The sequence below is a fragment of the Rhea americana genome, unplaced genomic scaffold, assembly GCF_003343005.1.
Source record: "Rhea americana isolate MKP2758 unplaced genomic scaffold, rheAme1 scaffold_75, whole genome shotgun sequence".
Classification (NCBI taxonomy): domain Eukaryota; kingdom Metazoa; phylum Chordata; class Aves; order Rheiformes; family Rheidae; genus Rhea; species Rhea americana.
In genome coordinates, this window is record NW_028186923.1 from 4150385 (window position 1) to 4175152 (window position 24768).

The 24768-nt window shown below is 43.3% G+C and overlaps 1 protein-coding gene across 2 annotated transcripts in view; it reads right to left on the bottom strand.

Annotated features, from left to right (window-relative positions):
- The window catches only part of SETBP1 (SET binding protein 1), a 240819-nt gene that overhangs the window by 189320 nt on the left and 26731 nt on the right, over positions 1–24768 (bottom strand). Inside the window, exon 2 of one of the 2 annotated variants that reach the window (XM_085322234.1) lies at positions 18188–18271. The exons of the other annotated variant lie outside the window; for it this stretch is intronic. Within the exon in view, the coding sequence (XP_085178360.1) occupies positions 18188–18271 (84 nt within the window). The remainder of the gene's footprint in view (positions 1–18187; positions 18272–24768) is intronic. 2 annotated transcript variants of the gene reach the window in all.

The following is a 24768-nucleotide window of genomic DNA, read 5'->3' on the forward strand; positions in this document are numbered from 1 at the left end:
GATAGAGAGGAAAAAAAGGAATATTTGTGCAGAAAGGCTCAACTGAATTTCTAGGAAGACACTGTCTCTCACCATGTATAAATGTCCTCCTGATAAAAGGTATGTAGCCCATGATCAGAGGTTTCGAGAGGCAACTCGACTGTTATGAATACACGRCGTAATGGACAACCACACACATTTCCCAAGTGCAAAGAAACAAATCATCTCTTTTCCCGTGCCAACTAAGTCTTCCTGGTAGCTCACCTTCTGCTATGGTGGCCATGGGGGGATCACCGAGAGCCTTGTCAGCACTTGGCTTAATGCCGCATCATCACGCTTGGAGGAGCTGGTGGCACCTGCTTAACGCATGGAGAAACAGGGGAAAGAGGGCTCTGCAATCTAGTGAAGGCCATCCAGGAGATCAGGCAATGCTCTACATAATATGAAAGCCTCTTTGGATAACAATGTTCAAGATGCATGGGGTAATCTTCTAATTATGAAAGGACTTAGTGATCTTCCCAGACAAATTTGAGGTCAGCACAAACTCATCTTCCTGCTATCTGATTGCACTGCCTAAAGTTTCTCTCCCCAGATAGTGCARTGTCTACTAGATGTGCATCAACCTGATGTGACTTTTTTGGAAATAATATTGTCAGTAATTCTCACAAATGTAACATGATTCCTGTGAATTTTCAACTTTTCTTYGTTTCTCCAGTCCCGTTGTATGAGTTGAGTGATAATTTCTAAACTTTGCTACTGAAAATAAGGTCTTTAAAATATAACTAGAGTATTCTTTACAATTTCAGAAATCAGAAATCAAATTGGAAAACTCTTGTCWATTCACATTTTCAATTTTAAAAATAGAGCAGTAGTTTTGGAGCTAGTAGACTAAAACAATTTGAAAGTTTCAAGTCATCCGTACTCTAAATCATGTCTTAGACCCAAATGTTCCTTTTTTACAGTTATTTTAGATTGTAAAAATGAAAATCACAGTTGTCTTTCTTTATGGGAAAAAACTTTCCCATGGTGTAAAACCCCTCATTTGTATTGTAATATGAAAGAGCAGGTGGGGCTATCAGAACCAATAAACCTAAAAGTTTGTAGTTCATTTTTTCAGAAATTTAGTGTTGGGAACTGGATAAGGAAACAGAAAAACAGGTCAATCTATCTATTATATTTATAAAGAGGATCCAGCTGTTACAGGGAATGTATGTTGCAGCTGCCAACATGGAAGTAATAGTTATTTGGTGGTGAATCACATCCCCTTTAGGATTAAAGTTCATATTTATATGTGAGCCATTATCAGCACAATTATAATTGGAGTTGCTAATTCTGCTAAAGTCAAAATATTTGAAGAACATCGGCCAGGCTTCTTAAAAATACAGGATTGGCTCAAAAATCATATAATTCAGATACTATTTATGTGCCTTTTGMGTTTTCAGGGTTTTAAAGATTCAGCATCATTGATGCAGCTGCAGAGACTTAAGGAAAAAAGAAGTAAASCAGGAAAATAAAACACCTCACATCATAATAATTCTTCTTAAAAATCACAGCAGCTGGCTATGCAAGTCCCAAAACAAAACTCAAYCCATGCAAACCAGTCGTCCTGCCATTCCTGGATCCAGCTGAGTGCCAAGTGGATAACATAAGCAGGAGGCAGAGATTCAAACACTGATGCTCAATCAAACTGAAATGAATCAGTAAAGTTAGGAACTTTGGCCCAGCGAGAATGAAAGCTTTTCGTTGCTCCAGAGACAACATGGAAACTGCTCTCCACCGCCTTTTTCATTACTGGGTAAATGGCAGCTGATACAGAAGGACAATTTGCTAGTACTGCTGGAGATGGGGTGAAGAAAAGAAGCAACAGAGGAAAAGTGCCTTGGACAAAAGGGAACAGCTAAGAATGATGCTGTACTGGGACTCCTCAATACCAAATATGATCTTTACTTAACTTATGCTGTGAGTATCCTTTCCCTAGCAGCAAATATAATACCCAGAGGAATAAAATTTTAACTGGAAACACTTATTAGACCATTCAGCAACTACATTATTTAAGAGCAAACTCTAAATCAAGTATCTTTGGTCTTACAGCTCATAGACACAAAAYACATCTGTACACACATACATAGACTTTATCTTCAATCATTATATGCACCATATTATTGGAGTAACTCTAATCTATGAACCTGCCCATTAATATACTTCTCTGGGTCTCTGCGATAAGGAGGTTCTATTACCCTATTTTTTTCAGATGCAACAACTGAGATAGACACAAGGTCCAAAGTTACCTAAAGTAAGGCTGGAGATCAATAGAGTTCAAACGTGACTTTCAGTTATCCAGGAAAGACTCACGTTAAGTACTGAGTCTATTAACTACATGACACATGAAGGTGACACTTTCATCTCCACTGATGTCCTCACATTGCAGCTTGCTTGCTGTCTTTCCCTGTACATTCATTTTCTTTCCATGATAGTTCTGGCACTGGGAAGATGGCTAGACTATCAGTGTAGCTCTGGGGAAAACTCCTTCCCAGAAGAAAACAGGGAAAAGCCCTCCAAAGCACTTAGCATGCCAATTTGTTTCATCCTAGAACTTTGTCAAAGGTTCATCCTAGAACTTTGTCAAGGGCTGGTACATAATTATATAAGCAAAATAGTTTTGACACTTTAAAGACTAAATAGAAAAAGTGGGAATCACCTTCGCAAATCATAAATAGATAGATAGATAGATGTTTTTATAGATATATTGAAAATCCTCCTTATCTGAAATGAATTCGGTCTGAGTCAGACATGCAGCCAGGGAACTTTCGGCTCCAACCTTGCAAGCTGCCACATCCCAAACAACTGAGTGAGGGACTCACCATGGGAAGTGACAAGCAACCTTAATTATAAGTGAGGTCATCAGCCTCATCTGAACACTTTCTTTGAAACCTATCTGCGAGAGAATAAAAACAGGATGGCAAATGAGACAAGTCTAAATATCTGACATATCCTGCAATACCCTTTGCATTCTCTTTGCCACTCCAGGAAAAGCCAGGAAGCTGAGTAGCAGCTCTGCTTCCACTCCCTTTTCACCTCCCTCAAGAAGAGAAGCTTTTAACCTCATTAGTTAATATTATTATATTAATATAATATAAATATTTGATATATTATATTAATATATTAATATAAATAATGTGTTAAACTCTTCCCATGTCTGTGCTGCCGGCAAYGCTGCCTTCGGCCAGCTGTCACCCATCTGCCTTCCCAAGCAAGGGAGGTCAAGCATGGACAGGGCTGGTGTATGCCCTGGCCATGGCTTTAACTGAGTAAAATACTGAATCCGGAGCAAGTGATGGCTTCAATAATACCATTTCCGACTCTGATTGTCTTTACTCAGAAGCAGCATTGAAGGCCTTTGGCTGCCAGGTTGAACAACAAACACGCGCGCATGCAGAACAGCTCACTCCCTACTTTGCTCACAAGGCTGCCTATACCACTAATCCCAAGGAAAAGGTCAAAGAAAGAGATGTATCCAACATTTTCTTTGAAATACTCAGTTTTTTTTTTGTTCTTTAATTTCCTTTCAGTTCTCACCCTTATTTCCTCATGTCCCTTTCACACTCAGGCCACCAAGAGACTCAAAAAGGGCTGCCTCTGATATTAAGCATCTCTGATACAGTCCTTTAAACTGGGTTTTGGAGCAATCAAGGTGTGTGGTGGGGAGGCATGGGGATAACATTTCTTCGGAGCAGGGAGTTGCTTAAGTGTTGTCAATTAGTGAAGAAKCAATTTCAGCCATTACTTGGGACAGATGGTTGCAATTCTGAATGAAGACGAGATCAGTCTTTGGATATTTTGAGGTTAAAAGCAACTAATAGTGGAATCATGTAATGAGGAAAAAACTAATCATCTTAAAATTGCAATCCAAGAAAAGAATCTAGATCAAAACTGTGCAGGTCCGTCCTCACTAACAACACTTGTACCTCCCTTTGAGATAGAGATGGTCAAAAAAGTGGAGCAGTCTCTGAAGGACATAACACTGTAGGAATTACCCAGACGAGCACAAAGGCAGAATGTGRCCTTTCCCTTGCTTAATTTCTTTATGAAAGTGGAAGAAAAATAGTAATCTTAGCAATTCACATATTTATAACAAACGGCTTAGCATCTCAACCCAAAGGAGGAAACAGTAAATTCCCAAGAACTACGTAGTGAATTTGCCTCAAAAGGATTCCCTCTCATACCTTTTTTTTTTTTTTTTTTTTGGTGGTGGATTATTTTTCTAATAGGATTAACATTACCCTTTTGGCTTCTGTGTAAATGGGTGAATTCACCTTGCCATAAACTGTTTCAGCTGGAACAAAGGAAAGAGACTGCTCAGATCCTTGAGGTAAAAAAAGAAAAAAGAAAAGTCTCCTTCCCAAAATAAAACATTTGTATTGGCATCCCTGATGATGGGAACATTCTTGATAAAGGCTGTCTCAGATCCAAATAGTTAAACTTCAAGTAAAAGCTTTGGAAGAACATAATTGGCCATGTAGCTCTTGCCTTGCTGGTCAAATAAATAAATAAATACCTTCAAGGCTCAGCACTGCCAGAAAACTCCTGAGATGGACTGGCTGGAAACCCCCTGCCACCCTGCTTTTTATCAGTTCTGCACAACAAGCCTGTCCCCTTTCTTTTTATTCCTGGTCTATTGTGGTGGGTGTTGCTTTTCTGTGACCCACTGTTACCAGAAGTGGCTTCATTTCAGTGCCAAGAGAAATGTAGAAGAGTCCTTCAGAATGAAAGGTGAGATAAGAAAAGCAAGTTATTCCATCAAGTTAAAGTGCAGGTCTTCCAGGGGAAGAGGACCATTTGCATTCATGCAATTTGCCGTTTTGGTTCGCCAGGAGAGTTGTTTCTATTCTCCTCCGAGCCCTGCCAACCAGTTTGTAAGTGAACTTGGGGCTCAAGAGGAGTCTAAATTACACTCCAAACGCATTATTGCTCCTTGCGCACTGCTATATGCCATCAGAGTAAAACTGACAGTGCTTTGAAGTCTGTAAACTGATTCCTAGGTAACTGCCTGGAGTTTTTCCCCTCCCCGTACTCCAAACAGCTTTTCATTTGATGTTCTGGCACAGAGCTAATCTGAGAAAGGATCAGAAACTCGAAGCTATTGACAGTAGTGACAGGAGTGTCTCAGCGTGACAGCTGATTGAGCCCATCTCGCATTTCACTGACAAACTCAATTGCTCCAGTAAATCGAGTGAAAGTCAATACAGGCAGCTCCTGCTCAGGCCTTGTGTGCGTCCCCCCTTCCCAAGCCCTCTTGGGGGCCCCTCGCTGCCACAACCTCTTGCAGCAACCAGCTGAGACCCCGCGTAACTGCGTGCAGCTAGCACGGGCCTGGAGGTGAGCAATCACCGCACAGCAGCTGAGTCCCTCTGAGAACCTGGAAATGCAGCATTCATCCTGCCAATAAAAAAGCATTCTTTCTCTTCCTTTGCTTCCTCACACAGTTCTTCCCTTTTCTTTCCCCCCCCCCCTTTTTTTTTTAACAGAGACATCTCTTGGGAAATCCATTTTTTTCCCTAAAGACCTCGGGCCAAGATTGCACTGTGAGGACCCACCAGTGTCAGAGGTGCTGCACGGGCACAGCCCCCTGGAAGTGCCCTCTGAGCATAAGAGAAAGAAATACAGGGCTTGTTCCTCTTCTGGCTTTCTCTGGTGGAAATCAGGAATAAAAGTAGGCTGTAAGGACCAAAATCTTACAAAGGTAAAGCTTGGTGTGAGAAGAGACTCAGGCCAGTTGCAGATGGCAACCTCGTCTTGGCAGGGAGCAACTAGGCAATTAAGGCAGTGACTTAACAGGCTTTTTCCATGCTTTAACTGTGAAGCAGGCATCTGCCCCCGTGGCCCAGGGTGCCTGCGGCTTACGGCAAGCAAACCACAAAGCAGAGGCAGCAACAGGCAAGGAGAACCTAAAGTTCTGCAGAAAACAGCGCAGGGATAAGGGCTACCCGGTGAGGAACGTATGCAGGCTACTGTTTGCAAATGGAAATCAAATAGGTTGCCATTACCAATAATGAAGTGTGAGGTTGGCGTAGTTTCTGTCTCTCAGATTTCAACACGGTTTATTTTTATAGAGGCGGCTTCCTCGTGCAAAGTGTTGGCAAACACACTGCTGGCAGAGGAGGCGGGGAGGGGGGGAGAGGGGAGGCCGGGGCTCTTTACGGAGGGCACGGAAACCTTTCCCACCCGCCGGGATGCAGCAAGGAGAGACGGGGATGGTGCTCTAGGAGAAAAGCGACATTTCATAGAGACACATGGCCAAGCTATCGATCTGGTCGCCAAGGGGAGAAGCAAAGGTGCAGGAGCAGAAGGAGGGGAAAGGAAAATGGTGCTGAGCAGGTCTCAGGTGCTGAGAGCGCAAGGGTTAAAGAGGACAAGGGGAAAGACAGAGCTGTGCTAATGCAATACGGGCTCTCTGCTGCATGGAGCTGTACCACTGCAGACATCCCCATCTGAAACAGCCCCCTCTCCCCAAAGTCTTGGAGCACGTCGAGCATCGCCTCCACCCACCCTACCTAGCAAACGGCTGAGGTCACAAAAGCTACACTGTCCCGCTTGCCTTTAAAGAAGTTAACTTAAACATTACAACACCTCCACCCCGCAGTTACGCTCTGGCGCCAGGATCAACACGGAGCCGGGCTGCCAGCTCTGCTCCCACCGCTGCTCCCTGGCAGCTCAACGCCAAAGGGCCGGAGCATCCTGCCGGCTTCCCCAGCCTCCCGGCGAACACGTGTGCCTCAAACCAAATGACCTCATCTGGACCGGATTGAGGGCTCCGAGGCAAAATAAATACGGCACATTGGAGCTGGCAGCTATTTTCAAAGCTTTAAGTTGGGTCCCTCTCAATTTTCACTCAGCACTTTATACATTTTGTCCGCTGCAAAATGGGAGCATTTTATATTCCCAGCTCCGATACATATTTTATGAACCTTCAGAAAAGCTGCCTCCTCTGTAGTTAACATTTTGGTTCCAAAGTTAGCTGGTTAAAACACATATTAATAGATTGGCATGGGGAAAAAAAAAAAAAAAAAAAAAAAAAAAGACAGGTGAGAAATGCTGGGGGAAGAAAAATAGCAGCAATGTTTAGAATGGCTCTGGAGCCAAGACAGCGAACCTGGTCTTTTTAATGGGACCACCCAAGCGAGTGAGACCTTAAGCTCTAACTCACGTGTGCTCTGTTTGCTACAATGTAATTCAAAGTCCAGAGGGGAGTTAGAAAAAGTAATAGTGGGGTTTAATAAGGGCTTAACAGATGAAAGYACTGAGTTCCCACCAGAGCTCATTCCCCAACTTGCCAGCAGAATATCATGTAATCTCCAGTTGGGTTCAGTAAATACAGGAGCAGGGAGACAGGGCTGCTGGAAGAAGCTGTCACTGCCCGGGCTCGCCAAAAGTCAACTGGTGTTCATCAGCTTCTCCTGAACACACTGTTGTGGGATTTTCCTGGAGGTACATAACACCCTCTGAACACCCTCTTGACTTCCAAACCAAAAGAACCGACAAACCCCCAAATCTCTTATGAAGCCTGCCTAACAGAACAGCATTTGAGCTTGTGGTATTTTCTCTAAAAAACAGCCTCTAAAGGAAGCCTTCCTTGTTTCAGTCATTGTTTAATTCAACATCAGACCTTCATATGTTATGAAAAGTTCAGCTGGGTTGGCTGTTTCAGGTCTAAGGTTCATTTCTAGGTCACTATTAAAGATATTGCTGGTGAGGAAACCATAGTTTTGATGCTTTAAGTGGCAAGATAACACAAATCAATAAGTAATAAAGAAAAGAGTTTAGAAAGTCACCTAAAAATACGAGAAGTAGATGAAGATACAGCAGATCAGCCGAACACCCCGAAGTTGAGTTCCTTCTTAGACTACCCTTCCCATTGCTTCCCGCAGCCTTTCACTGTGTTCAGCGATGGCATCTAGGAGGACAGCACAATAGTAATATGCAGGATTGGCTGTATCGCTATCTGTTCACTCCGGGATTACACCATTTGTAACCGAGCCTCTAGGAAAGATGATGGCTGAGGTATAACAGCAGTGGAGGGAGCAGGGGGAGAGACAAGAGAGGGAGAAGACAGTAAAATCTGGTGCCCAACATGAAACATTTAAGCCCTAAACTTCTGCGGGAATATGATCCTACCCTGCAGTGTTGTTATTTTTTCTTGCCACAGAATTAAAAAGAAAGACTTTTCGCAGTGTCACTGCGGGCCACAGAGGATAAATCCAAATGACAGGGCTTAAGTTATGAATATGGGGAATTAGAGATGAGAAGTAAAGCAGCTTATAATGACTCTCCCATTTGCTTTTTGGTGTACAAGCTTCAGTATTCATTTTGAAATGCTGTCTTCATCCTTGCACCTCCTTGAAAATGAAGCTTGAGAGAGTTCCTTCACCTAGCAGCCTCTTCAGCAGGATTTAATAATGATAGAAAAAGCATGTAAAAGCCTTTGCAGGCTGTTACTCAGCAGGAATCACTCTCTTGTTTTCCAAGTCCAGCAGCTCAGGTCTCGCAGCACSGGGGAACGCCGGCCAACAGACCAGGGCCTTCGTGTGCGCACAGCGACTTCAGCAGCCACAGGACACTTATTCAAGACCTGACCCATAACCACTATAGACAACACAAGTATCTGAAAGCAAATGGAAAATTTCTGTACCACCTCATCATCTTGCAACTTGGGCATATCGAGAAGGACGGTGAACTGGAGAAGCTAATTTTATTAACTTTCCTGAYCCCAGCTTTGGGGTAACTTCCTACCTGAGATACGATTTTGCAAAACATTCTGARCTCTTTTTAAAGGACTTAACATCAACTACCAAAATATTTATGATGGGTATCTTTGGTGGAACAAAGCACAGACCCTTATCCCTCAGAGCTTTTCCCTATTTGCTAAGTGACAACATCTCACAGTTAGAGTCTAACTCGAYCCAACAACACTGTGAGAAAAAACTCACTCCCTCAAAAAGATAAAACTAGGAGGAAAAACTAAGATGAAATAAACTAAGTTTACAGGACAGATCAGTGTCAGAGGAGAGTTGATTTCCCTGTGTCCTGCACCAAAACATAGCTGCTAGGCTGATTCTGCTGCCCTCCAAAAATACATAATTACTTGAGGAAGGACAGTATGCTTTCCTGCGGCTTTTCATTTTCCTTTCCATATTTTCTCCCAACAAAAAAGCCATTAATATTCGATCATTCCTGCATGTAAGATGCAGTTGCTATAACAGTTTGCACTTAACAGCCTCCAGTTGTAGGCTAAATTGATGACACTTAAAATGTGCCCATGAGCCATAGCAGAATGATCCCATTATRGCAGTGCCTTAGTAGTGTTGTGTTAGTTAAGGTTATGTTGACTGGTTTTGAGGGTTTATAACCCAGCTGTAAATATATTCTGCAGGCTGGAACCAGTTGTAGAGGGGATTTAGTCCTGCATCGAACATATGATATTTTCTCCTATGTTAGATCAGATTTTTGTCTGGTTCTTTTTAAGACATAACATTAAAAAAAAAGAATAAAACATCCCTCTGTCAAGAYGCTATTAGGAACTATGCTATATTTCAAGCCAGTGTTAACCTACCTCATGCAAGGCCTACCCCACTCTAATATCTGAGTACTCCCCAGTCTTTAACATGAAGGATATCTGTGCTGATTCCACAAACAGAGAGCTGAGGTCTTGTGAGAATTAAATCACATGTCTAGTTGTGCAGGAAACCTGTGGCAGACTGAAGCACTGAAGGGTGAGCTGGCTCAGTACAGTGAATGACTTCTCCCATCGAGCCTTACAGAAGAAAATTGYCCTGCTATATTGACTTTCAAATTACAGCTTGAACAATTTCTCCTCTGCACCAGTCTTTCCTTTATTTCTCAAAGACCACTTTAGCTAAAGTGTTTTTTTTTATTTTGTTTTGTTTTAACAGAGCTTTCTAAGTGGCTTCCAGGAGGTAATGTTTTAAAATCCGACTTTGACCCTATATAAACAGATTTTAAACCCAAGGTACATGTGTGTCTTAGACTGCCATGAATCTCTTGCCAATTCAGGCTTGTAAACACAAATAAGAAATTCATCAAGTAGGATATAACAATATAATAGAAAAATAAAGAAATAAAATTATCAAAGGACTGTTAGATGGAGAGACACAGAAATATTCCTATCAGCATGGTCAATTCAACATCAGAGCAGGCTCCCATGAGAAAGTCAGGAAGAGTCATCACCTCAGTCTCTGGAAAACTCAGTTGAACAAAAGACCYAGAAAATATTGTGTACTAGGTGGAATATCCTTGCAACACCCAGGCCTTTGCTTAGAAAATCAAATTCTTTGCCATGARTAACTAATGTTTTAACAGAACATCTTCTGAATGCCAATAAAATATAGGGTACAACATCTGACAGGTGACCTGCTGAGATTCAGGACCTGAATTTCATCTTATCTTGACACTTAATCTAGGATAATGTGAGTAGAAGATGGGTGCAAACTACTCCCATTCTGTCTGGGTCAGATTTTACACCCACACAGAGATGAGCGTGAAGTGTTCCACAAAGCTGCAAGCATGACGCTCCAAGCAATGAGCAGGTCCTTCCCTACCATCTGCCATTCTCCGTGAGGTCTTTGCCCTTTCCTTGCACCTCACATCATCACTGCCTGGAGCAGGCCATTTAGCTTAAACAAACCTCAGAGCAGATGAGAGCTGGATTCATGTGGCATCTGTTGTCTGAAAGGTGGCTGACTGATATTAACCCTGCCATGATGTCTTCACATGTTGGTATCTGTGAAGAGGAGAAAGCGGAACAAGATGGGAGATACAGAGGCAGCAGACACAGCAGAAGTGATAGAGCGCAAGGGGGAAAAATGGTCCTTATTCAGCTGGGTATAGACCAGAAGCCTGAGCAGAGATGTTAGCATCTCCTCATCCTCAGAAATTGTGTGTTATGAGGAGTCCTCTCTCCCAATACCTTCCTCCCAAGATCTGGGGGCAGAATTTGCTCAAAGGAATCAGTCCAAATCTTAATGCATTACTTTTTTGTCCGTGCCTTTGTCTTTCCAACACAACCCACTTACACATGTCGTTTCTGCTCTGAGTCTTGCAGGAGCAGGTAAGCTGCTAACTCAAAACTGCTCAGGGCGGCTCGGTGGCGCACAGCCTCCAATTCGCTCTTCCTCCGTCCGCACAGAGAGATCAATGAAGACAACAAAATAGTTATTAATACTCCCTTGGATTCCAGAGCCTGAAATGACATGAGACAGCATTTTCTTCGGCTGCTTTAGCTCCCTTTTACCATGCTCACGGGTGTTTGCCTTTGACAAGTATAAATGACCCTTTCAAGTTCAGGACTTGAGGCTGACGATGACAATTGATAACACTAATTTTTTCATGTGTGAAGCACTTTTCATTCAGATGGCTCTCAAATTGCTTTTTAAAACCGGCCAGATTCACTTCATCCAGCGCTGAAATGAAACTACCTCTGAGATGGAACAAAGGACCTATCAATATAAGGTGGCAGTACACAGCAATTTAGGGCAGGAAGCGAAAAATAATGTATCCTGCTGAACACATGGGGTCAAGTCAAGTTGGCAGAATACATTTCCTGAATTAGAATCTCGACAGAATATCCATTGCCAAAAGCTGCACACTCCAGCTCAGGAGGGAAAGTGTCATGGGATCATCCCTCGCTACAAAAGGTCAGAGCCCTAAGTTTTACCTCTCTAGCGGCAGCAGAACACCACGTTGGAGCATGTGTTCAGAACCAACTGAAGAAAAAACAATTTACTGCCATTTCTGGAGCCATTCCTGCAAAAGGGCACGGTGAGTTTTTTGGTGGTTATTTTTCCCAACCACCCCCTTCCTTAGAAAGGAAAGAGTCTATTTAACTTCAGTCTACACTTCACAGGAAGCCCAACCCATCTGGAAATGAATATGAACTGTAAGAGGAGACCATGAGGCGGGAAACTTTTGAAGTTAGTAGAAGACTATTCATAAACCGAGTGAGAAAAGGAAATAGGCAATTATAAAAGGTCATTAAAACGGTCAGATTTCCAATGGCATTGTATGAACAGAGGTGTAACCCACCTCAACACACACCCATTGCAACTGAACTTGCAAAAGGACACCCACAACCTCATTCTCTTTCATTCAGAGGCCTACATCTGGGAAGTTTCTTTCATAACATGATACCTCAAAAACTTACATAAATCTGAAGAATGGGGACTTCTCCATACAACTTCCATTTCACAACTCCTTCAATTCCACAAAACAAATGAACAAAACTGAAAAAACCTTCCCAAATCGTCATCAACRTAGATGCTTAGCACTTATTTCAATGATTACCAGAGTACAGCTGCTCTGGGAATTTGGGAGATCCAGAGAAAAGGTAACTGGCGAATCTATCCTTCAAACTCCAGTTGTCTCAAAGTCAAATGCCACTGACAGGAAGAGATTTCAAGTTTTTTTTTTAAGAAAGTTTCCATGGATTAAATATTCTACAGTGCCTTAGTTCACCAGGTGGAATARTTTTCCTCCTGTGGCATCACCTGTAGCAGGCAATTGTGGTGGGTGAATGGACAAGCAAAAGGGATCCAGCTCATGGAGACCAACACTCACGTCGTAGGGGGGGGAAAAGCTTTCACCCAGCAGCAGGAACAAAACATAGAAGTATTATGTGACTGAGTGTTTTGGAGAGCAAAAGACGAACAGGAGTGGAGTCAGTGTAATGACAGAGCTACAAGGACTGCTTTTAATAGCTGCTAGTGCCAAAAAGAGACGCGTTTATGAGTTGTGCCATGTGGAATTGCTGCCTGAGATCTCAGAGGTCTAAGCTGGATGATGCAGGGAAGTCCCCTATGGTCCTGTGTTCCTTGTGTGATCATCCAGCCTGCTTCAATCAATGAAAGAAGCATTTTTAAGGGTGCTTACTATCGGGACACATCAGTTCACGCCCTCTGTCTTGGTATTTTCATTTTTGCTTCAACTTTAAATAACCTGTGCAGAATCCAATGATTTTTGAGCAAACAGAGTCMAACTCTGTCATAAACAAAGCAGGAGGCAGCGGATAATAATATACTGACTCCTTCTCTCCCCTCATTCTTCCCTTCTGCTTTCTCCCACCTGTGTATGTCTAACAGTTAGCCAATGGTTCCAGTTATTTTTACTCCTATTATTTCTTTCAATGGAGAGAAACATTAACATTGTAAGGGTGCAATCCAGGCTTGCTGATGTTGCAGCACTGGCTGCCAAGGGAATTTAGCTCCGACATAGTTCAGTCCAAGCCAGTTAACTATTGAAAGAGGTGGGTTTATTTATATACTTTTTTCCTCCTTCCCTCACTTGTATTCCCCCTCCCTTTTTTTAAGACGGGAAATTACCAGTAGCCCAGAGCACGTAAAATTTGACAGCGGTTTACCAGATAATTTGTATTGGGCCCTTTGTCTTTGCTGTTACTTTTATTCTTCAATAAACTCCTTCAACCATTAAACTATGTTACTCCCACAACAACTTTGGCAGAGATCAAAAGAGTGTGGCAGGTTTGCTCCAAATTTCTATTGCTACCCTCCAGGTATTGAAGAACTAGATGGAGACAAAAGAGGTTTTTCTTTCTTTTGCTCTTTTCTAAAGGGTTTTTGTCCTGGATTTCCATACAGTCAAGGAAAACATTTTAAAAAGTAATTAAGGTGGCTTTTTTGAGGTGGGGGTTGAGGAGACCAGTTTCAATCCAGTACTTAAGTCATTGTGCTTTTGCTGAAATGATGATGACCTCCATTAACAGCAGGATCTTACCTTCTRAAAAAAGAACTTGTCGGGCCGGGAAAACCACAATAAATCTGAATTAAATTACTTTCTACTGGCAGCAGATCTCTGGTGCCACAAGTGGTCAGGGTATATACACAGGCCTGCAATGCCAAGTCCGGCGACTTACAGACTGGACTTCAAGTCCAATCTGAAGTCCAGTCTTCTTCTGAGAGAAGCTGGACTTTTCACAGCTTGGTGCGTAAAGTGAACACTGCTGTGGTTTGAGCCTGAACATAGAGTTCTTTTTCAATAAATCCCAAAGTCCTGATAAAGGTTTTTGAGTTTGAGGACATCTGTAGTCCCAGAGAGCCAAACCCATCTCAGGTCTCCTCAGCTGCTCAAATCTGGGGCAGCCACTGCACTGGACATGAAAATCTTATCCTTGTAAGGATTGCAAGGCTCTGGCCTCAAAGTGCAYTAGGTTGCAGTGGGATCTACCCAAATTCAAAAAGCAAAGCAGACAAATAAAAAAGCATCTGAGATGTTATTTCACTCCCAACATTGAGTTCAATCTTTTGAAGAAGGAAAGCTCTCAGGAGGCTTCAGGGGAAAGGAGGACGTTAGATGAGGCCGAAAAAGCCCACAAGGGAAGCTGCCTATTTCATTTTTGGAACATGGACCATACGCTTCTATTTTTAATTTTGAACCAAGTTCCTCTGCCTCCTGCTAGAAGTCCTGAGCACTCTGGTGGTGTAACGGGAGCAGTAGCCCAGACATCCCCYAACAGCTATTACTTCTTAATAAAGAGCAGCACTTAGGCAAGGGATGAGGTTACTGTCGGAGGGGTCATGATTAATAATGATTAATCTGATCCTTGCCCACATGAACTGGATCCACTATTCACTAAATAATTACTTTGCAGCATGGATATCGTTTCCAGAGGAGGCATGCATTTATCATATTAAAACCAAAAACAAACATACGGAAGGACAGGAGGACCTGAGCTCTCAGTAACACTTGAACTGACACAAGCCACCAGAAAAGCTAAGCAGAAAGAAAAAAAAAAAAAAGGAAAAGAGAAGTTAAACATTGATGAGCTGCCTACCTTTTGGGAGAAGCAGGGAAAAACAAATAAAGCTAAACTCTGAGCAGGCACAGCAGCATCTGCTGAGAATATGGAGCTCTGCTACTTCTACTTCTCAGTCTCCAATACACACATTATTTGTCATCCCACACATTTTTTCCCCATTTTAAAATGACATTTTGCCTTCCTCAGAAAGTACAGAAATGACACAGCTGAAATCGCTCCCTGAGAACCATCTTCACACCTTTATGTTACACTACCTTGCACAAGGAAATCCTAGTCCCCTATTGCCGTTCTATAAGCAATAATAAGCAACGGTATAATAATTTATGGGGAGGCATAAATTACTGGGAAACTAATAACCACTCTGAAGGGCATATATTAACCTTGCAATTACAGTAGGACATTTGTGGTGCAGAGGCTTTGTGCTGCCGCCAGGAGGTGACCACATTTYGGGACTCCTCTTAGTCATCTCGCTCTACCAAACCAAATCTTTGTCAGGACTATCCACAGCAGAGGAGGAAGATGGAGGATGGGGGTCTAGGCCTACAGCATGCTTGGCTGTACACACCACAAGGTTATTGAAGATCTTGCAGGATTTCTATTGCACTGCTTCATCCTTCACCTCAGCTTGCACAGTTTGATTTGACTGAAAATTGCCACGATTTGGGAGACCATCTGACATGACCCTGTGGCTCCTCTCCTGCTCTAGGGTAGATCCAAGGTGAGGGTTGGGCTCTGCTCYTGACAGCAAGAGGGTCAGGATTTATTCACTGGTGACTGCACCATGGAAAATATCCAGCCAGATAGGTGCTTCTGGTTGCTAGTCTCAGGAAAAGAGATCACAGGCCGAGAAGGTTAAAGTGCCTTCTCCTCCAGAGGCATGCTGGAGAAACACCAATAAATGAACCCCCCATGGAATCATGACTTGCTTTAACTGAGGATTTTTTTTGTTTTTTTTTGGTCAGGGTATTGTACCTTTTTTGCAAGCCTCCAAATTCATTTGAAAAGCAAGTTTTGCAAGCCTCCAAATTCATTTGAAAAGCAAGTTACRGGAAAAAAAWTAAACCCCGCCATCTTTCACTGAAATGTAGATGGTTAGTCCTAAGCCTTGAAACAGTCAACGATACAAAAACACACACAACTAAGTTGCATTTTCACACAAGAAAAACACAAAATGAGACCAAAAAAAAAAAAAAAAAGTCCCAAGGTCCCCAACAACAATAATGAAGGTAAAATCTTTAAAACGAGAACGGCGGAGGGAAAGAAAAAAGACCTTAGCAAACAAAACTAAATCCAGCACACTGTTTTTCCCCTTCACAAAGTGAAACAAGCTGCTCCTAAAATAATGCTTCCTTGGTTTTCTGGCAATTAGTGTTCTGAAGGATTAGCCTACAATCATAGGCAAGTGTTTGCCTTTCCCAGCCGATGTCACCATAGAAGTCTGTGTTTACCTACAAGGCCCAGGGGATAATTTATAAGCTGCACTGAGGTCCCGCGTTCGTAGACAAATGTTCCACTCTTGCCACCCACCCTCCTGCCCTAATTTCCTCTCCATCTATGTCCAGTCCCCTGAAATATTGACAGTATCCCATCAGAGGTATGATAAACACTATTTACAGCCTCTGGATTCAGCACTCGCATGGTAGTTGAAGCTACCCAGCAAAAAAACAGACACTGAGATGGTCAACACATCACCAGATACCAAACATTAGATTTCAGAAAGCAAGTGAATGCAAAGAAATAATTTATCATGGTTCCAGAAAATATTAAATAGAATGGGTTTTCTTTTTCTCCAAAAACTACTGCCTGTTCTATAATTAAAGTATTGCCATCAATGAGTTTTAGGTCCAACACTCAGTGTTTTGTAAAATCTCTTTCCAATCCAAATGTTCCCATTTCATTTTTAATCTCTGCTACATGGGATCTGTGGTCCAACCCCGCTCCAGCCCTGCTGTACATCAAGAGTGATTCAACCAGAGTACATCAAAACACAGAAGTGTAAAACTAGTAAAAGTGTTTTTTTTTTCTTTTAAATTAGCTTTCTCCTGATTCATGAGAACCTCAACATGAGAAAATTAAGACTCTATTTGACAAAATGGAAAGCTATTTTTTAAAGAAAAGTAACACGTATCATTGTCTCAGTGGTGACAGTACGGCTCATGACAATCAATTGGTTATTTTAAAGACACTATTTTTTTTAAAAAAATGAAGGACCCAATCTCACAAAGCATTTATAAATGTGACTAGCATTCCTCACAACAGAGCTCGCCACAGGATAAATAGATCTATTCACACGGTCAAAACTACTCAGATCTTCCTAGATCATAACAAAACGAAGTTCAGAGACATCACGATTAATTACGGCTTATGAATATACACGCTGAAAATAATAATAATAAAATATTCCTCCCAAGAATTCAGCTCTCTTCCCCACCAGTAAATTATCTGGAGTTCCTGGAGCTTTGTGGGCACTGCTTGAATCAGCTTGAGGGCTATACTTGCTCTGATGGGTTGCTCACAAGTTGCACTACAGAACAGCCAGCCAGTGATCTGACAAGTGAAATCAATGCGTCACGCTGCCACACTTCATAGTAGATGACCCAATATTTACAAAATGTTTTCATTTTATAAAATGGAAATCAAATTTTGTTCTATCTTCAGAATGACTGATCTCTAGATTCAAACATTTCAGCTTAGCTTAGCTCCAAAACCAGGAGGCGAGCAGACCTCTGGCTGGCTCTCGGTCCGAGTACAGGCACCTCACTTGCACTTGCTCAACTCTACCAGCAAAATTCAACAGTGATATCAGTTTCACTAATTTTAGAAGAAGTTGCCATTCCTTCAGAATAATGGATATTGAAACCTGGCCATGAGTTTTCTGTTTCTGAGCAAGCTTTTACGTGCTTATAATTAGCAACCTCAATAAAGAATGTTCTTTTTGGTGGTGTCACTTCAGAACAAAAGCTTCTGAAGAATGGTGCATTTCTCTGTAACTATCGCACATCCAGAGACAGCCAGAGTGTAAGACCAAAGGTTGTATGCATTTAGCCAGCAATGAAGCGCAATACTCTTTAAGAAAGGCATTGCCTGGAGTGGATTATTACTAGGAAACAGAATTCATGAATAAATAAACCAGACGGGAATAAGTCAGGCCAGGGCATTAACAGCTCCTAGTGCAATGAATCCTTGATCTCACTTGAGGGTTTCTCTATGAATAACAAATTTAAAAGCATTAATGTAGTATCTTTCGCAGACATGCCAAAGACTCCATTTGTGTCCAGGAACTCAGATATGCAACAGCACAGTTCAAATCAATCAAATGTTAACACATTTTTTTATTTCCACTAGTTAAGGTACATATTGACTGACCTGTTCTGAGTCTTTTACTGGAGCATTTTTCCCTTTTCTGCAACCACAACTCATGAGCAGTTTTGCATCTCCAATGACTTTTCCCTATAAGAGATAATTCAAGAAAAACATCAGCACAATCTGAACCATCAAAGTCCAACATGCTTTTATTTCTGACAGGTGGCAGGGAAAAAGAGGGCATTCAGGAAGCTGCAGACTCATCCTGCATTGCTGGGAGATGCCCTGCCCCAGAGGAGTAGCTTGCAAGCAGCCAAGGAGACCYCCTCAAAGGCCAGCAGCACCAACAGGGAGGCCATGCAGACAGGGAGAGGGGCAAAAGGAAAGCAAAGTGTGCAGAAATACAGAGAGGGAATACGGGCAAGCCAAGCTGAAAAGGAATCAAAATGACCTAAATGCTTCATACACCCACAGGAATAAGAACAAGTCCATCACAGCTGAGGAGTACAATGACCAAGCTCAAGTGACTTGAAGTAAAAGCTCATATGCCAGCAGTAATGTGCACCACTAGCAAGCTAGTGCTTATTTGCTTCTCGRGTAACTAGGTTTAGCTAAATACCTATTTATGGCTATGACTTAACCACTTTTGCAGAACTGGGCCATATAACTGCTGACAAGTCCTTGCTATGACTTCAACAGCTTACGCTCACCTACCACTACAGTCTGCTTGAGCAGACTACATCRCCATTAAAATGCAACAGCAAGTGGAGATTTCAAAAGAAATAGAGTACCCTCACGCTCCCTCTGCCTATAGCCAACACTTTGAGAAATAACCTGAGCTCAATAAACTTCTTTTTGCTGACAACCCATAAGGTTGACTGAGTATAATCCAAGCAGCAGGGTCCCTCACATTAATCTGATTCAGTTCTCAGGATCTTTTGGATCACTTTGTTTCTTCACCAAAGCATGTCTGGAGCTTATCAAATTGGACGTCTTCATAAATCACTGTGGTAGAAAGGAGCTGGATTCTAGATTTGGTCAAAAACTCCTTGAGCTTGAATAGTAATACAGTCAATCAAGTCCCCACAAACCTGTCATATTTACATGCTCTCCCTCAGAGACACACAAAGATATTGCTTTTTTTACAGATTTCTGCTGTCTTTAGCTGAAAAATAAATATTTTCAGCATTTGCTGGGCACCAGAAGGAGAATCTACTCGTGTGCAGCTTTGGAGAGTAGTGAGATTTCAGCTGGATGGATTTATATGGAAAGGGAGACTACGGCATTAGAGCAGTTAATGAGTTTAGCAAAGTGGAAACACTCTGCCCTAAATGATGAGGAAGAGAAAGGGCACGATTAAAAGGAATTGCAGCCATTCTTCAATGTCAGGCRGCAGCAGAGAGATGACCCTTGGTGGCAGGAATTACAAACAGGAAGATAAACTTCGGGAGTCTGCAACCTGCCAGGTGTGGTGAGGTCTCTTATTTTGTGACCCCCAACACCTCAAAAGTTCCAGAAAGGCCAGGTAATATGCAAAAAATATTCCTTCTGCTCTTTCCAAATGCATGCTGAAAAGACTGTTCCCTGATCTGATACCTAATCAAAATGCCCCCATGCTCAGGCTGCTGATTATACCCAAACAAAATTCAGTGTTTTCAGGGGACTACCTAAAACTGGCAGCCTGTCTGAGATTCCTATTTTTGAAGGTATTTTGCTCTTGCCCCTTTACTACAATCCCATAATGACTCAATGTGTAGTATCTTAAATTCTAAAACCATTCCCCAGACATGAATGATTAAAATAACAAGCAAAGCAATTGCTTTAAATTATTAGAGATAGGAAACTGAGGTGTAGGGAGGGATTCATCTGTCTAACTGAAGGAACCTTTTTAGATACCCCAGAGTATCTGAAATACGACAAGTCTGAAATRCAGGAGGACCTAAGAAGACCCACACAGTTCCTGATGGTAGCTAATGGACAGGCATGATTCCTAAATCAGAGTGTCTACAGCAGCAACATACGCCTGCGCTTAAGCAATTGGATCCATATATGACTTCCCGGCAGTCAGCTTGTCCCAGTATCCTTTCCCCTGTGGGAAATGATATTCCAGCCTTTTTTACACCACAAATTGAGGAAGAACTCCCATTTTTAGATCCTTATCTGGCTTCTCACTTCTTGGATACACTCTCAAGCAAACTAAGCTCACGGCAAAAAAGGGTAATGTTCTCACACGAAAGAGGGAAGTATAACCAGTTTTGTTTAACAGAGAGAAATTGCAAGATGTTGGCCATAATCACTTGGAAAAMCAAGAGCAGAGGGGGAATCCGAACCCAAACCTTGATAGTTTCTTTTTTCCTTTGACWGTACCCAAAAGCATTTCTGGGGCGGAGACATTTGTTTTCTAGAAAAGCAAACGAAAACGAAGAACTCAACAAATATTCCTGTCTCCAACTGCAGATCAACCTCTTTCAATGTGTATCGCCTGCATCAGCTACTACCCTCATCCAGCTCTTAGGAAAAGTCCTTTTATGAACAGATGCCTAATTTGGGGATAGGTGTCTACCATTAGGCAGCTAAGTTGAAAGAGAGAGAGGAAAAAAAAAAAAAAGCATATGGACAACATTTGCAGCCAGTCGCAGCTCCGTTTAAGAGCAGATGGAGGCCTTGTCATGCCGGGGTTTCCTCACATACACCAGGCAGTTCAGTGGGGATACAGAATGGGGCTTCTGTTTGGATGCTTCTGTCTGGAACCAGATTAGACGAAAGCACGCTTCCCGCGGCACACGCCTTGTGTTACATTAAACATGCATATGCAACTTCAGCTTTTATTCAGAGATCTGAAACGGAGCCCTCCGGGGTGCTAAGGGTCAGTGAGTTTGGGTTTGTTTATGCGTGTGTTATTTTACAGTTGCTGCTGCCCAGGGAGTTGGTTAGGAAATTTAAAACACCTCGCCGGGGCTGTCGTGCYGAGGTTGTTGCCTCCTAGTCTCTCTCTCCGTCCGCTGCCCAGCAGCGCGGTCCCACATTCCCGGTGATTTCAGGGCAGAGGAGAACGTTGCGAAGAGAGTCACCGGGAGCTATGGATATTTGATCTTAATTTACAGAGCATCATTTTCATGGCCCTTTAATAACCAGACTAGGGAGGAGAACAGTTTGGGAGCAGCGATCCTGGGAGCGTGCAGATGTATAGTTTCTAAATGCTCGCGTGCCGTTTGCTTTGGAGGCATGATGCTCCAAGTTGCATGCAGGTAGGAGTGATGAAGTCCCTGTAAAGGATGGAGCTCGCTTTGCCTTTTGCTGCCTCTCATCCCATCACCAGCCCCCTCTTCCCCAAACAAAAAGTGAGAAGGTTCCTCTGCGGGCATATAAGAGCAAAACACACGTGGCCTGTTATCCCTCTGTTTCAAACACTGCCAGTGAAGAGGCACTACAGCATCCTCCTCCTCACTCCACCACTGCCACCACCACTCCACAAGCTCCAGCAGCTGGCCAAAGTTTGCAGGAAAAAAAATAACAGTAATAATAGCAGGCTTAATTATCTCAGCTGCATGGGTGACGGGAGCTGATCCATCGCCAATTTTAACAGCCTGGCCCCGTGGCTGAGAAACCCCCAAACTGCGTCAAAGCAGAAGTCAGATGAGGGCTGGTTACAGCTCACTTCACCTGAGCAACTCTGGAGAGAGGTGCACCAGCACATGCAAATCACCCCRGCCGGGGCAGCCCCGGAGGTGGCCGCGAGCCCGACCATCGCCAGGTTTTCCGGCACAGTCCCCCTCGCCGCGTGCACGCTGCACCAGGGCCTGCCTCTGCCAGCTGGGAAGACTGGATGGAAATGGGCCTGGATCAACCATGCCAGGCCAAACGCCTCGGAGCTGCCACCAASTTGAGTTGGGATCTGACTTCTGCAATTCAGATCACCTTTCCTTGCTAGTGAGCAATGCCCACCAAAAATATTGGGAATACTCTTATCCCCAAACACCTGATACAAGCCTTTTCTTGTACCTCCAAAATTCATGCTGTTCAAAAAGACCTCTCAGTAACAAAGCTGCGAATCCTGCCAAAAGCATGATTATGTCAGCAACCAATATCCCCCTCYGGCTTATTGTAGCCTTTCCTTTAAATTAGCAGATGCTATTCCCCCTCCCCTTTGGCAACTGGAGGTGTTTGACCTATCTCCATCCCTCCTGTTTTGCAATATCCTGCTAATATCCCGCACTGCCAGATGAAAACCTGGGGCGCCGAATGGTTGACCAACTTGCCCTGTGTCTCAGAAGAAACCTGTGGAAGTGCAAAGCTTCCAGCGTGGACTTTCYGAGGCTTTTAATAGCATTTTTTCTGCTGAAGCATCTTCCTGCTTCACAGAAAAGCACCTTTCTTTAAAAACTGTATGACGCTGAGCAGCACAGTAATTTGCAGTCCCTCCCCTGTTCTTCCTCCACCAAAACAGCTCCTAGCCCCTGATACCTACATAAGCACCACAATCTTTTTTTTCCCCTCTAGGCCCACACGTTTTCACCAGGAAGAAGATAYGGGCACGGTACCCCAACAGTGAACCCTAAAAACTGGGTCTTGCAAAAATAAAGTTGAGAAGAACAACGCATCCAGCGTTTATACTGTTCTGCTGCTCCACCACGATGCTCCGTGAGTCTCGATGAACCGGTGCCCGAGTGCCTCCAGAAGGGCTTGGGAGAGCAGGAGAGGAGAAGGGGGGCTGGGGGGACGCGGGGAAACGCGCGCTGAATCCAAGGTGGAGGCAAGCAGCAGCACAACAGACAGCTGGTGTTTGGGTGGTGGTAAATCACCCTGAAATGAGCCTCTTCCCTCAGCTCAATGAGGCCGAAACAACAAAGGGAGGCACAGCTTGCAGCCGGACAGCCCGCTAGCCAACCGCAGACACACATGACAGCTTCATTCAGGAGCCCGGAGTCAATACAAAAGCTTCGAAATCAATCCGACATCCTGCGACCTCAAACAATGCGCCAAATCTTCTCAGAATTGGAGCCCCAAATGAGGGGGAACAGCATTCAAGGGAGATCAAACCGCCGGGCTGGCATTGAAAGGGACTCAAAAGGAGAAGAATGCTCCCAGTTTATTAATGGTGAGGTCTGGCCTGCTGCATCCCAGCCGCCCTAGGTTGCATTCATTAAAGGGCAGCGCTTTGCACACATTATGCAGAAAGGCCGGCGAGCCTGTGTGTGTGTGTGTGTGCATGTGCGTACGTGTGTGTGCGTGYGTGTGTGTGTGTGYRCGGGTGCACGCCTCACTTTCAGAAATCAGGATGTGCCTTTCTGCTCCGCGCCGTTGTCCTCATCACAAATTCCTCCTGTGTGAACCTCAAAGGCTGGTTTTTCCCACTCGAGCGGCTGCATAGGCACAAACACGAGCGCACGCTTGCTCTCGTCCCTCTCAGCCCTTACGGCCTGAAAAGCATAAAAGACCACAGACAGGGTCTTTCCAAGGAAAAAAAAAGCAGAGCATTTTGCATCTAAGCAACCCCCCTCCCTCCCGGCCACACTGAGGTCCAAGAAGTTACCCGCTGTCTGGGGTAATTTCACCTGCAGCATCTGTCTTGCAGCGCTGCATGCAAATGGGACCCTTCCCCGCCTCCATGCATGTGCCAACGGCCACAAAAAGGCCAAGCAAATCCTCTTTATCAGCTTCCCTTTGAAGGCAGGTGTAGAAGTAGACGGCACACACAAAAAGGATAAATACCATTTCCAAAAGTGCTGTTTGGATTTGTCGGTCCTAATTATTTTCTTTTCAGCTGCCACATATCTGGAAGAGTCAGACCTTACACGTTTTCTTCTCCTCAGCTACCCTGTGCAAGATAGAGTGTTAGCTTTAGGAGGTCAGATTTGAAAAACACTTCTTTTTTGTGTTGAAACGGGAGCAGATGATGAGAAAGGGCTGAAGTTTTCAAAGCAGTCTAGAGATTTTGATGCACGTTTCCCAGGCTTTTTAATTGACGATGTGTCAAATTCCARCCAACTTCGCTTTTAAAGTGTCCCATTGATCTCAGAATAGATACAGCTGTAGGAACCAGTAAAGTATCAGATTTAGAGAAACTTAGGTGTACAGAAACAGAAAACAACAACAAGCGTTCCTTAAGACTTAGCAATTTCAGTACACTTCATTCTTGAAAGTTAGTGAATTAGCATTAAGTCTTCCACAAAAAGCCTTATGCTTTACCCACCCTTTACTTCAGAGGGTCTACACTACTATTCCCACAACTCTGATGTCCTTAGAGACCATGGATATGTTCTGTATCTCCTCCTCCGAGAAGATGACAGCTTGTGAATCCAGATGGCAGAGGGCAACCGGGTAATGACAAGTAGAGCAGATTTAAAAGATTTTTTTCTCTAGTATAAGATAGAATGGAAGATCAACTGTACATGCAAGACCAGATGAGGTGATAGTTGAACCACAGGCAGGAAGATCGAGGATCTTCCTCGATCTGTTTTATGAGATTTATCAACAGCGAGCATTTTAGCACTCACAGACAGAGGAAGAACTGCAGCCAGGTTGGGTGCATGCCCAAAGATGTGGTAGCTGAATGGCAGGAAATAACGGAGAGCTGCAACAATTACTAGCAATGCAGATGAAACACAGTCTGCAGGGATCATCAGATGGAGAAAGATTCAAGG